Source organism: Nipponia nippon, unplaced genomic scaffold (genome assembly GCF_047370975.1).
Source record: "Nipponia nippon isolate SJK-2023a ecotype South Korea unplaced genomic scaffold, ASM4737097v1 scaffold_2, whole genome shotgun sequence".
In the NCBI taxonomy this organism is placed as follows: Eukaryota; Metazoa; Chordata; class Aves; order Pelecaniformes; family Threskiornithidae; genus Nipponia; species Nipponia nippon.
The window spans coordinates 13465122-13478460 of record NW_028262336.1 but is presented as its reverse complement, the minus strand read 5'-3'; the positions used below and the strand labels follow the sequence as shown (position 1 = coordinate 13478460).

At 40.7% G+C, this 13339-nt stretch overlaps 1 protein-coding gene across 4 annotated transcripts in view; it reads right to left on the bottom strand.

Annotated features, from left to right (window-relative positions):
- EPHA3 (EPH receptor A3) overlaps positions 1–13339 on the bottom strand; it is a 231876-nt gene that overhangs the window by 66586 nt on the left and 151951 nt on the right. For all 4 annotated transcript variants that reach the window (XM_087756249.1, XM_087756247.1, XM_087756248.1 and 1 more), the window contains 2 exons: positions 12850–13005; positions 12034–12369 (listed from right to left, as the gene is read on the bottom strand). In XM_087756249.1, the coding sequence (XP_087612375.1) occupies positions 12034–12369; positions 12850–13005 (492 nt within the window). The remainder of the gene's footprint in view (positions 1–12033; positions 12370–12849; positions 13006–13339) is intronic.

The following is a 13339-nucleotide window of genomic DNA, read 5'->3' as shown; positions in this document are numbered from 1 at the left end:
CAGGCATTAGGGAGTCTAGACATCCCAACAGCAAGAGGCCCATGTATACAGCATACAGGACCCTCACACCGGATCCAGGCTGGATCCCAGTAGGATGCAACCGTAAGGAAGTGGATGAAAAGGTTCCCGGTTTCTGGGACAAAAGGGCTATCAAGATCCAGGCATTAACACGTACCAAAATGTGGAAGGAAAGAAACAGAACAAAACTTTAAGGACTAATAGAAGCAGAATAACTTTGGATGAAGCAAAGCTGCGTGGGGGAGCTGTGTATGTCTCTCCCAGAAACAGGGCAATTTTAAAGACTGATTTGTTCATGGCTGTTTTAATGGATGACTGCCTGCATTATGGCAGAAGTACCCAAATGCATCTGGAAGTTGGTGGACTCCAGCCTGTGGTTATAGGCTCCAGAGCAACTGCAGGCATCGCACAGGTGCGGTGAAGGAAAGGCAGCAGGGAACTGGAAAAGGGAAAACAAGCAGCTTCAGCAGGAATTACACTAAAAGGCAGCTGCTTGATTTCGCTCTCAAGTGTGGAGAAAGGCAACCTTCTGGGCAGCAGCTGTGATTATCAAAGCTCATTTCTCACTCTTACAAATAAATTCTAAATTAAAAGCAAACGTCATTAAGTGTCGCACATTCGTGTTCTCATTTCTCCCTCTTTTTATTAAAAGAGATAGCAAATGCCTTCCACAGAGCAAACAAAATGTTAGACTTGCTCATATGTTTAACACGTGTGTAATAAATCATGGAAATGCCATGTCCATTTGGGAAGTATCAGGCTGCACAAGGCACTCGCTTCAGAAACTGAAAATTATGGTGCCATGGCGTTCACAGCTGTTATTCCAGAGAGGAGACAAATGCCGTATATGCTTTCATAAGGATTCAGCCCAAAGGTACTCATAACACAAATGTTATTCTTTCTGTTCTCTGATTGAGATGGTGATGGTGGGAGCTTCGCAATACTTCATATTTTTCACTGAATGTGTTTAAGACCATATCAATTTAAAACCAACAGTTTTGCTTTGCCTTCCCTACCCCATTGTTACATTACTTCATAGGACGTTAGAGCCTCAGGCTTCCTGGTGTGAAGTTTTCAGAAAGACGAATTTATTCACCATGCCCATAACATCAACAGTCAGGTGCTGAGCAGGCTTTCCCTGTCCGTGAAAGTTTAGTTATTTCTTCACCCAGAAAAATCCCAAGCACTATTTAAGAAGTACACTTAAGAACCATCTCTAGAAATGACAGTATCCAAAACTGGAGAAGACAATTGCCCTCAGATAAGTAATTTATGATATAAACTCTTTCTCCCCTTTTAAGTAATCGCCAAGAACTCCTGAACCAGCCTGTCAGTAAGTTCCATCAGAGTCTTTTCAACCTGGTCAGAAAACACTATGAATGGAAACAATATTTCTCAAACTTCTTGCCCTGTCATTCTTTGGTAGTTTCACAGATGGCTTTGGACCAATTGCTTTTGCAAAGGTTAACCAGGACAGAAGAATCTCTGACAGAAAAGACTTGAAAGGTAATCACATCTCCTTTTACTTTCTTTTGGATTTTGGGATGATTTAACCTTTATTTTTGTTTGGTTTTAAACATTTTCTTTGCATATAGAAGCACAGTTTACTAGAAGAAATGCTAAAAAGAAAACTGTTTCATACATATTCTGCTGTAGAATTAGACACTGCAAGAAAAGTAAAAAGAAACAAAGAAATACAACTTCCTCGAGGGGTTTCTGATGTCAAGCTTACAAAGTCTGAGGACACTCACTTCGCAGCACTGGGTCAGAGGGTACCTGTCTTCATGAGCAGGATGGCACATCCTCAGGCTCAAATTAGTTTACATAGTTGGTGCGAGTAAAACCAAAGCTGCATGTATGAGAAGGCTGTAACATGCAGGGGTGCATAACTTTGAAACTACGGTTTGGTTTTATATTAAAATGCTTTTAAAAAATAATTATTGCATTAATAACTCCGATTGACAGGAATAGGCCCCAAACACAAAGAAACAAGTAAGACTTTTTTCTCAGCTGTCCCCAGCCTGTAAATGGCCTAGATGGAATAGCTTCAAGAAGCAAGGGAAGTTGATAGTTTTGTTTATGATCAAGAGGAACACAGACTGTTTCCCTCAGTGATTACCAAGAATGTTAGCACAGATAAGGGAAAGAGAGCCAGAAGTCCAAGGAATATTATTTCACTGAGTGCTAAGCATGCTAACCAAACCAAGATATTAAATGAGAATCCGTATGTAGCTTCATGTTAAAGACATGTAACAGAAGCAAGTAGTGAAAACCATTATCCACTGATTGCTGAATACAATTTCACCATGACCTCTGGAAAAGGTAGCTAAAAGCATTGGAAGTGAAAAACACTAGCTGAGCCACAAACTTCACCTGCGAACTTTCTCTAAGGTCGTGAGCGTTCACATCAGGACTGTGTGTGTGCAGAAGAGACCAATGTGTGTCACAGGCTTTGAAGCCTTGGTAGACCTTCCTTGACATTCAGGGGAAAAGGGATCAAAGGCTTTGCAGGGAGAACGTCTCTAGCTAATAACAGGCTATGCATGGAGTGACACTGTTAAAACACTTCCCGTTTATATCCCTAAAGGAGGAGTCATCATTTTTAAAAAACTCAATCATTTTTATTGAGTTAAAATGATCCTTGAATAGCCTCTGGGCTGAACTGTAAAACACATTTGAAAAGCGTAAAATCTTTATTTATGCCAGGAATGTTTGAAAATCAAAAGATAAATGTCATTCAAAAAAAGAAGCATGTCCTAGGTATTCAGTACATAATGGGGCACAGCTGTAATAACAGTCAGTGAACCAGAGACTCCCTACATCATGTCATTAGCTCACTTTTAATAAGTCTATCTTCTTGTCCTTTTTATAAGGACCATAGGGAAAGAAAGAAATATATCATGCACCAAACATCTGTGGCTTTCTCAAATTGTCTCTCTTAGAAGACAGATCTACTTAAGACACCTGTCTTGGGATACAGATTGTAAAGTGCACATAACCCTTTCTAAATATCTATTTTATTTAAACGGGGAGCATCACACATTGTTTGCGAGTTGCTGAAGACAGTGCAGCCTAGCTTAACAGAATAAAGACTGAACACATAAATAGCATCACAGCTCCTGCAAGGAATCAAAGACATATATTGAAATAAAGCTTGGTGCTCAACTTGGTGCTGAATTTATTCCCTTGAAGCCACAGATTTCAGGCAAATAAAATTCTAGTTCTGCGGAGGTTTTAACAACTTTTCCTGGGAGCCAAGTGAGTCTGCTTACAACGGCGCTAAAAAATTTACTGATTCTTTCTCTGTTTTAAATGTTTCTCCCCCCAAGCTGAAACTAAAGGATGGCTTGAAATTTTCAATCTGCAAATGACACATGTAGATCAAGATATTACAAACCAGCTATGCCTACCCTCTAAGACTCTCCTCCCAATGATCCTAATTTTTGTACCTAGCAGTCAGTTTTGTTCTCAAGTTTTTTTGAACAATTTTCATCCTGGCCCCTTGCAAATACTCTGTAGTGCCTTACTGGTTACATTCTCCTTAAACAAACTTATCCCTTCTGTGTTTCAAAACTGCTAGATTTGACAGCTAATATATTGAGACAGAAAGAGAAGCAAAAATAAATTTGATTCAATGTATGTAACAGACTGGGCTCTGTGCTTACACCTGAAGAAAATGTCTGGTCAATGTGTTTTTATCAGACTTATTAATTAATCCAGAAAAAAAATGAGAGAGAAAAATGGATTACTGAGTCAACTTCCAGACCTGACACCGCCACGCTGAACTGCACATGCACAGCTACTACTGCAGTCATCTGTTTTCCTACACCTTCTCATGCATAGGTTAAATGACTGAGCAAGACAATTAAACAGGCTACAAGAATTGTTCTGCTTTGTGGGTTTTAGAAATAAAAAAGATAAAAAGAGGAGACTCCTGATAATCAGACTACTGCTCTTCTAGGGAAACCTCAGATGATATAGGGTATATCTGTTTTTTTGTTATTCTTTATACTATAGCTGTGCGTAGATGCCTCAGTTTGGATCCAGGGGCAGTTATTTTCTTTAAGCTTCCTATATGAAAAAAGCCATACAGAGAAAGGAATCAACATTTTACAAGTGCACAACTGAATTGTGGGGGGACCAAAACTCAGGTTTAGGCACTTTTAGGCACTTAATTGAGGAGCATAATCACTTTCTATAGTTACTAGGAAAAGACTCACATCTCCAGGTAGAATTTAGCCCACAAAAAGCCTCCTGTGTTTCCTTTGCATTTCTTTCTACAGCAGGTAAGTGGAGATTCCTATTTATACTCTGATTTTTTTTTTTTTTCCCAACTATCTGAATCCTATATGGATTGTGTGGAAGAGCTGGGTTGAACTGAGGGCAGAGTTTGAGGGAGTGTCTTGTTACAACATGTCCCCTTTGTTCCTTTCCTGATGCCAGGATACGTGACAGCACAAAACTCTTTGGAACTGATTTAATACTGACACTGGCTTATTGTAGCTGAACTCAGTTGCTACCACCATTCACAGCTGCACTGTTGAGACCTTGGTTTACATGGCCTTAAGTCCTTAAGAACTAATCAAACAAAAAAGTACATTTAAAGCTGTTACACTGTGCTTTTAGGGATTAAAAGATGACAGACTATTTTATTATCAAGCAGGCATGCAGTAAAGATCTGAGGTATAAAAAAAAAAAAAAAAAGATTTGTGCATCAGCACAGGTATATTTAGAAAAAACAGAAAATTTAATTATTTTCACTGAACTTTGTTGCTAGTCATTATTTTGCTGGAACCCTGGACACTGAATCATATCAGAAATAATAGAAGGGGTAAGAGCTCAGGAAGACGCATGTGCAAAGTTGGGGTTTGGAGACAGAATATTCAGCCTGATGTGGAGTAGCTGCTGTATCCAGGAAAATGCTGTTGCAACAAGAGGGTCACGGACTTAACCCCCTTGTTCCCACCTACCCTGTACAGGGTTTTGATTTTGCTCATTCTCTTTGCTCTGCCCCTGTGGCCCCTCCAGTCTAACCTGGACAACTGGATTTGCTACCCTACATGATGACCCAGACCCATTTGAATACGGTACATGGAAACGAAAGATAAAACCGTAAACAAGCTCTCTTAGGACAGCAGTTAATATTCTAGAGCTTACACAGTTCTTACAGCTAGGAAGCCCGAAGACATCTTCAAACATAAATGATCTGCCTCCATAGTAAAACTGTACTAGTGTAATGTAAACTTGTTTATAAACTAATTTGTTCAGATCACATCAAATCCCAAAACAGGCACTCTTCCTTTAGAGTGTCCCAATTAATTTAAAAGTAGGAAAAAACTAATTCTTAGAGTAACACAAGTGTGACTATGCAGAGGTTTGCAGTAGTTTAACTGAAATGCTCACATGCAATTTAAAACCACTTCCCCCTGTAATCAAGCATGCTAATATTCACATGGGAAAAGGTAGTTAGTGGAAAGTAGGTTTCAGTTTCCTCATTGCTGACTCCAAGGGGGAGTACCATAGTTGTTTGCTGTAGTACCATAGCATACAATAATGCTGTACAATACACAGATGAATAAGACTGGATCCTGCAGGCTCTCTGATGAAAAAGCTTAGGGAGGAGGTGGTAACCCACAGGCAATTTAACTAAATCTAATCTCTCCCTTTAATGCCATCTAGTCTTATGGAGGTATTCTGTAAAATAAGCCAATCCTACTGCAGTTCTCCATATTCATGTATGCATAAACTTTATGTGCTGTGACAAATAGTAAGAGTTTCGAGGTTATCGTTACTAAAAAAAAAGAAAAAAAAAGATTCAAAAATAGTCTCCTGAATTTCTTTGAAGCAGGGATATTGAGGTTTACAGCCCCTCTGCACCCATAGGTTTACTCTCTCTCCAACCTGAGTAAGTGTATGAGGAGTTTACTCCCCCAAATTTCATTGAGAAGGCCTTGCTACATGGATGAAAAGGTCAGAGTTAACAGAAGACAGTAATTACTGATCAGTCCCTTACCTGGTCTCCTTACAGTTGCTGATATCCTCTTTGCACACAATCATCACACAAGGATTGGGGTGGAAAGGGGTCTCTGCAGATCACCGAGTCCAACCCCCTGCTTTCAGCAGGGTCAGCCAGAGCAGGTTGCTCAGGATCTTGATTAGTCGGATTTTGAATACCTCCACACACAGAGATGCCACAATCTCTTTGGGCTACCTGTTCCAGTGCTCAATCACACTTAGAGTAAAAATGTTTTTTCTTAAGTTTAAACAGAATTTCTTGTATTTCAGTTTGTGACCATTACCTCTTGTCCTGTCACTAAGCACTACTGAGTAAAGCCTCGCTCTGTCTTCTTTATACCTCCCATCAGGCCTTTATATACATTGATAAGATCCACCTGAGCCTCCTCTCCTCCAGGCTGGGCCATCCCACCTCTCTTAGCCCTTCCGCATATGACAGATGTTCCTCTCCCTTACTCATCTTAGTGACCCTTCACTGGTCTTGCCTCAGTATATCCATGTCTCTCTTGTCCCGAGCAGGAGCAAAGTGGGACACACCACATGTGGCCTCACCAGTACTGAGTAAAAGGGAAGGATCACCTCCCTCGATTTCAACTTGGTGGTAATGCTCTTCCTCCTGCAGTCCCAGATGCTCTCCCAGGACCTCCAGGTCCTTTTCTGCAAAGCTGCTTTCCAGCCAGTTGGCCTCCAGCGTGTACTGGTGCATGGGGTTAGTCCTCCCCAGGTGCAGGATGTATTCAACTACAGGAATGCTAAAGATTGACATTGAAAATAGCAAGCTGGAGGAAGCTCACCAGAATTACATTCTGGAAAGTTAGGAAAACACAAAGACTCTAAGCTTCTTCACACTGCCAAAAACATGACTGATGAGGAAATGTTCTGTATCAATTTTACATATCATCTTATTCAACTTTGGGACGCAGACCTAGAAAAAGAATTCTTTACAAACTAATTCTAACACTTCTCCAGGTAAAACTAGAGCCTTTAAAGGTAATGGCCAGTGAATGCTAGTTGTTTCTGACTTAGCTCTTAAAGCAGTTAAATAGATTTTTATCATTAGTTATATGCTTATATCCAATAGACTTATACAGATTGTACTTACACAGATACCACATTTATCTGTTAGATAGGAATTGCAGCCCCCTTCAGGAATATAGCAAGTTTTATTTGTTATTGCTCACTTTGGGACTTCCCCGAAGTTTCAACAAGCTGAGGATGCTTTCAGTATTTGTTTTGTTTTACGCAAAAAATACAGTGAGAACTGTATTTATTATTGATTAGACACGCCACTATCATGTTGTTTGCATGAGTTTATAGTCGTTAGAACCAATGCATATAAAGCTAAACAAAACTAAGCAAACATTTTAGACCAAACAAACAGAATGACTTCTTGTATAGTGAACCTTCTCACCAGATCTGCTGGAAGGAAAGGATGGGGACGGCACTGTGCGTGCTGGGATACCAGTGGGATGGCCAAGGCTTCCTAAGACCTTCCTGAGAGATCAATATCTGCTAATGGTACAGATTTCTGCAAGTTCTGAAAGTTCTCCTTGTCGCAGTGCAAGATCTATTTAAAGTGCTGTTAAGTCAATTAGGTCCTTGGTTAAAATATTAATCTTTTTGCTCGGCATTCCTGAGTTATACTTACAAACCGTATGCCAGTGTGTGATACCATAAAAGCAGTGATAGGGCAGAAAAACTGTTACTTTCTTACGCAGCATCTGCAAAACATATTCAGCTCTCATGTGTCCCTGACCCAATGGCTGTGTTTTGCATTGGAAAACCTCCTCCCTAATTTTTGTAAACTGATTACCCAATAGCATGATTGCGTTGTCCCTACCAAATCTTAGCCTTTCTTCAGTGAATTCCACACCCCATTTCCATTTAAAACCTCCTTGGGGTCCAGTGTGAGTTTTCTGCTTGCTACAGCCCAAAGGCAGTAACTGCAGAACCACCCTGACTTGGACTGGATGTCTTTTCCCTTTGGGTTACTTATAAATCTCCAAGGAACGGACAACTTTCTGGTCTTTACAGACAAATGCATTTAAAAAAAGCCCATAAACTGTGTTCAGAAAACACAGTGAACCTAGACTATCTGTGCCCAGACACCTGATCACATTAGTAATGAGACAGGCAGCATGGCACGGCTGTCAGCCTCTCTTCGTGGCACATTCACAATTGGCACGCCACCTCCAGGGGTACCAAATTCTGTATCCTCTCCCGTAGCAGCCAGTGACCCTTTCTAAATGGGGTTGATTGGTGTGATTAGGATATAACATCTGCGTGGTGCAACATATTGACGTGAGGTAAGAGGTTTCTTTGGGCAGCAGCAGAATGCTTCAACATAATTCGGAGGAAGCTGTATCAGGCGGCAACTGAAGGCATGTATTACGGTGCAAAGAGGATGATCAACAAACTAAATTAAATAGAAACGTGTGCCCTTTCTCTTTTACTTCCACACCAAAGACAGAAAGACTTACAGAAATCAGAACTATTGCAGCATCATTACCTGTCTCGCCATATTTTGCAAGAAACCTTTTTTTTTTTTCTCCCCCAGAGATGTCTGCTCATTAACCTTTGCTGGAAGGGAAGGGAAACAAAGTGCAATAAAAGCACAGCAAAACTCAGGCCAGACATTTGGAAGAAAAAACCCAATCCATTTTCTGAAATTATTCTGAATTTCCCTCAATTCAGGGGACTGTATCTTGGCTTTACAACAGTTTTGTACTGTAAAATGTATTATTCTTACATTCACAGCACCAGCAGAATCGGAGTCGGGATGTTTCAAACCTTACAAGTGACAACGAAGCACACCTTTCCTTTACTTCTAGACCAAGTTTGAAAACTCTTCAGGAAAATCTTACTGTTAGTTACAGAGCCTAGAACTCAGAGTCACTCTAAAGATATCAGTGAATTTTTCAGCAACATTTAAGATGACCCTTGTTGTGTGTATATATATATCTACGTGTATATGTAAATTACAAATATGTGTATGCATGTGTGCATATGATCTGTTTATGTACGAAAATGCAGCTGCCGTGCAAACTGACTCCTAACGTATCAGCTGAATTTATCTTAACACACTCTGGCAGATGTCCCAATTGCTGCATTACAGAAAATTAGTACTGTGCATGTTCTGATCTATTAGGCTGGTGATGGATTCATAGGCAGAAATGCCCATGTGTACGGTGAAAAACATGGAAATAAATGTTTGTTCAATTTTCAGCAGGCATTTGGAGCTCAGAGACCCAGCAAATGTAATGCCAACCAATGCCTGTCTTGAACTGAGTTCACCTGAAGTAAAGATGTACAATGTCTGATTTTTACCACCAAGAGAACTGCCACAAAAATCACATTTTTGCCATTAGAAAATACAAAACATTCTGCAGTTCTGCCTCAGGCTCTTGGAAACTCAGATACTTGAAAACCAGTGTTTTGGGTGGGTGAGGAACATTCTACAGAACAGCTTTTGCTAAGTGGGGATGGGCCCTAAGAGTGCTTGAAAAAAGCATGTGGATACTGAAAATCCAGGATTAAAACTACAACTTCATCATACCCATTGCAAGGGTACAGGCCTCTCAAATCAAGGCTGGCAGAAGCGAAATAGCCTGGATTCAGGAGAGACTGAGGAGATCCGGGTTGTAGGGACCTTCTATACTTCAGTCCTCTCTCCAAAACTCACAGACTCCTGACTGACATCGTTCCTTCTGCAGGCTTGCCAGGGGCTCTTTCCCCAGGATCCGTCTGGCCGTACTGAACCCTATCACCCCATGTGTTACCCCATCCACAGAAATCAATACACCTCTCCCACTTCCCTGAGTCCCGCAGAGCTCAGTCATTTAACCAAAGCTTTATCCAACTGGTGGATACCTCTGTCCTTGAAGGAATGTACCTAAAGTCCGACAGCACAAATAGTAGGCCTAGAGCCATGACTGGCTTTTGGAGTCTTTTGGTCTCTTCCAGATTCAGCTTGACAGTGCTTTAATTCTTTTTTGAAATATCCCCAAGTTAAACCCTTAATTATAATGTAATCTAAGATCTTCAGACTTTCTCCCCCCCACCCCTTGCCCAGGTTTTTAAGTATGACATTAGCTAAAAATACGCTTCTGGTGCGTCCCTTTTGTGATCTAACCAGGAAGGGAATGCAAGAGAAATTGCATTTTTGTAATTATGCATTAAAAGATTACTTATATGCATATTTAAGGTCTAATTTTAGCAACTTGCAGAACTTCTAGGGGAATTCTAATATAGTAAACCAATCAGCATGATCAGGAGACAGCACAATTAAGCTAGTAGTAACCCACACCACCTAAATGTACTTAAAGCAAAAATGGGCTATGCATAAAAGTAGAAAAAAACCAAACAAATTGCTTAAGCAGCCTGTGGGTTGAATGAAACAAAGTTGCTATTGCCAGAAATGCATTGACTCTGCCATGTCACAGGAACCCTGCGTTCCAAAACAAAATCAAAATCCACCTTGCATTGCAGCACAAAGGCAGCCAGTGCTGGGCCCTGGGGAAGCACACTGCAAAGCAGGAGGCCTCTGTGAGAAATACCTTTCACTGATCCTAGACAGTTCATTCTGTGGAGTGTTCCCAGGTGATTTCTAACTGCTGCGGTGATGAACAGGCTGAAAGGCAATATCTCTGATATAAAAAACAGAAGAAAAGAGAGCAACTAAACAAAGGCTGCTCAAGTCGCTGACACAAATACCCCAAAAAATGTAACCGTAACAGCAGCAAATTGTTTGGAATGGACATAAAAGGCAAGTTTCAGAGCTGAAGTCAATATCTAGCTGAGAAAGAGATCATGAGAAGATGTTTCAATTGGGTAGATTCACCTCTGCCTCCCTACTGCATAGTTGGACAGTCCTCCAGAGCATTTGGAAATGTAGCGACTGCTGTCAGGAAACAGTCTGTTCTCACATTTTTATGCCTCCCACTAGAGCTGATCTGTGATCTGAGGAGAAGAGATTTATCCTCTACAGTGAAAAACATTGCAATAACATATCTCACTAGGAGAACGTCTACCTAGAACAATGTTAACTTGGTTTGTGCTTTGAGGAAGATAGAAATGGAGGTACTTTGGCAACAGGGTGTGGGACGGGAGGAGGTGGGAGAAGCACACACGCATGCTTTCAGTACAAAGCTTCCTGATGGTGAACCGCATGGAGCAGAACTACAGAAATTCCAGGATCTAGTCTTTCTCTTTACTGACAAACATTGTTCCTAAAAAAATGGTACCTAAACAAATGCTAGAGAAGAGTCTAGATTCTTCACATCTTTCAGATAAATGGAACCTTGCCAAATGAGAAGCAAATGGTAGAATAGTGCAGCAGTGACAAAAGCTCTGATCTGACAGTCAGGGCATACTGCTGTACTCATGCAGGGCCTCAATGACTTTAACAAGTCTCCACAGACGCAGAGCAGTCCCTTTGTACGCTATCAGCTACGACACCAGGACCTAATTCAGTGTTCAGCTCTACACCCCCATCGTGTTGGCAATAATTCAGAGTTGGTGAGAAAACTTTTAAAGGAAAAAGAAAAAAAAAAAAAAAAAAAAGGCAGCATTTTAAACCTCTCTAATTTAATGTTAGCTTTTTATGTGTCTAACATCAAAGCATTTTTTCACTCCTATTTAATCAAAAATAATCACTAAGATTACTACAGTAATTTATGTTGGAGATTATTGAAATGAGTGTTTTATTAAAATCTGCTTTTATTAATAAAACACATACTGGCTAAGGAATCATGTGAGTCTGCTATTAGAGACTATTAACTGGGAACTGGGAGTTAATCATAACAGTCATGCTGCCAGGTCCTTTGACAGCAACACATACTGGGTTTGTTTCTGCTTTTACTTTTACTAGCATATTCAAGTCAATTAGTTACCCTAGCACAGGAGCGGTCAGAGTAACTCCTGTAAAATAGGGAAAGGAAACAAAGGTACATACGTCTCAGTAGCTTTGAACAAAGGAAGGGTAATCAGAAAGAGACTCACCAGCCTGATTAGTTGTGATGCTGACAGCAGCAAATTGTCTGGAAAGCGTACTCAAGTCAGATACCCCGTTAACTGCATCAATCTCAAAAGTGTAATTAGTATGTGCCAAAAGGTCCACTACTGTCACCGTGGTGTTGGTGAGTCCAGTCTGACGGGGTAAGAATCGCACGTTGTCACTACATGGCTCACACATCTTGATGTTTCCTCCACATTTTTTGCAAATGATGTTGAAAGTGACATCTTTCCGACCTCCAGTGTCAAGAGGCCAGCTCCAGTCCAGGATAACGGACGTCTCATTGATGTTAGAGATAACGTTCCTTGGAGCAGATGGTGGTCCTATAAAAGGAGACAGGAAATCGGAAGGATGAGATTTGCTGTAGTGCTCTAAGATGGCAGTAACAAGGGCGCAAAAATACAAAAGTCAAAAACATAAATAACCAAACTCGTCTAGTTATTTCCTGTAGAGACTCCTGAAATATTTCACTGGACTACAGACCTAGACTATCACGGACCATGTTTTCTTATAGACAGACAGTACCCTCAGGGCGCAGTTCAGGATTGAGGGCTGAAAATATTGGTAGCAATTTAAAAATCCTAGCTCTTCTTCTCGAGTCTGACACAGAACAAGAAGTAGAAAACGAAAACAGAAAGACATAAGCCTAGCCCACCAAGTTTTGGTAGCCTGTCCAACATGTAAGAAGACATAGGAGGCAGTGGATGGCTGACTGCAATGGGACGTGAGAGGAAGCAAGCAAGCTGCTGAGATACAGATGGAGGAGCAAGAATGACAGCCCCGAGCATAATGATGTTACTCACTGGTGCAAGCCATGGATGGAGGGTCTTTCTCAGAGCGAAAGTAATTCTTTTCACACCTGCAGTTCAGAGACGCATCTTCGTAGGTAGAGCTGTGAGGTGGACATTTGGCACACTTCACGTTGCCGGCAGAGGCTTTGTAGAACCCAGGTCGACAAGCTGCAAAATAACAGGAGTATAGTTTGAAATTCCATGGACATGTCCTTGATTTTAACATGTGACTTTGCTACTGCTCTAGGACCTATCCATATGTAGATCACATTTCGCAGATGTTTATGGTCTAAAACCACAGGTTTTTCTCATAATGAGAAAGTTGATGGAAATGAAACCACTTGGTAGAATGGAGCTTTTCATCCATCAACTTGGATTTGCATTTAATTTTGCCTGGAAAACAAAACAGTGCATTGCACCACTAAGAAGAAATATTTTCTATGTTGCATTTTGAGAACTCCACTTATTTTTCTTCTCTTCTGGTTAATTTAGCAAAACATTG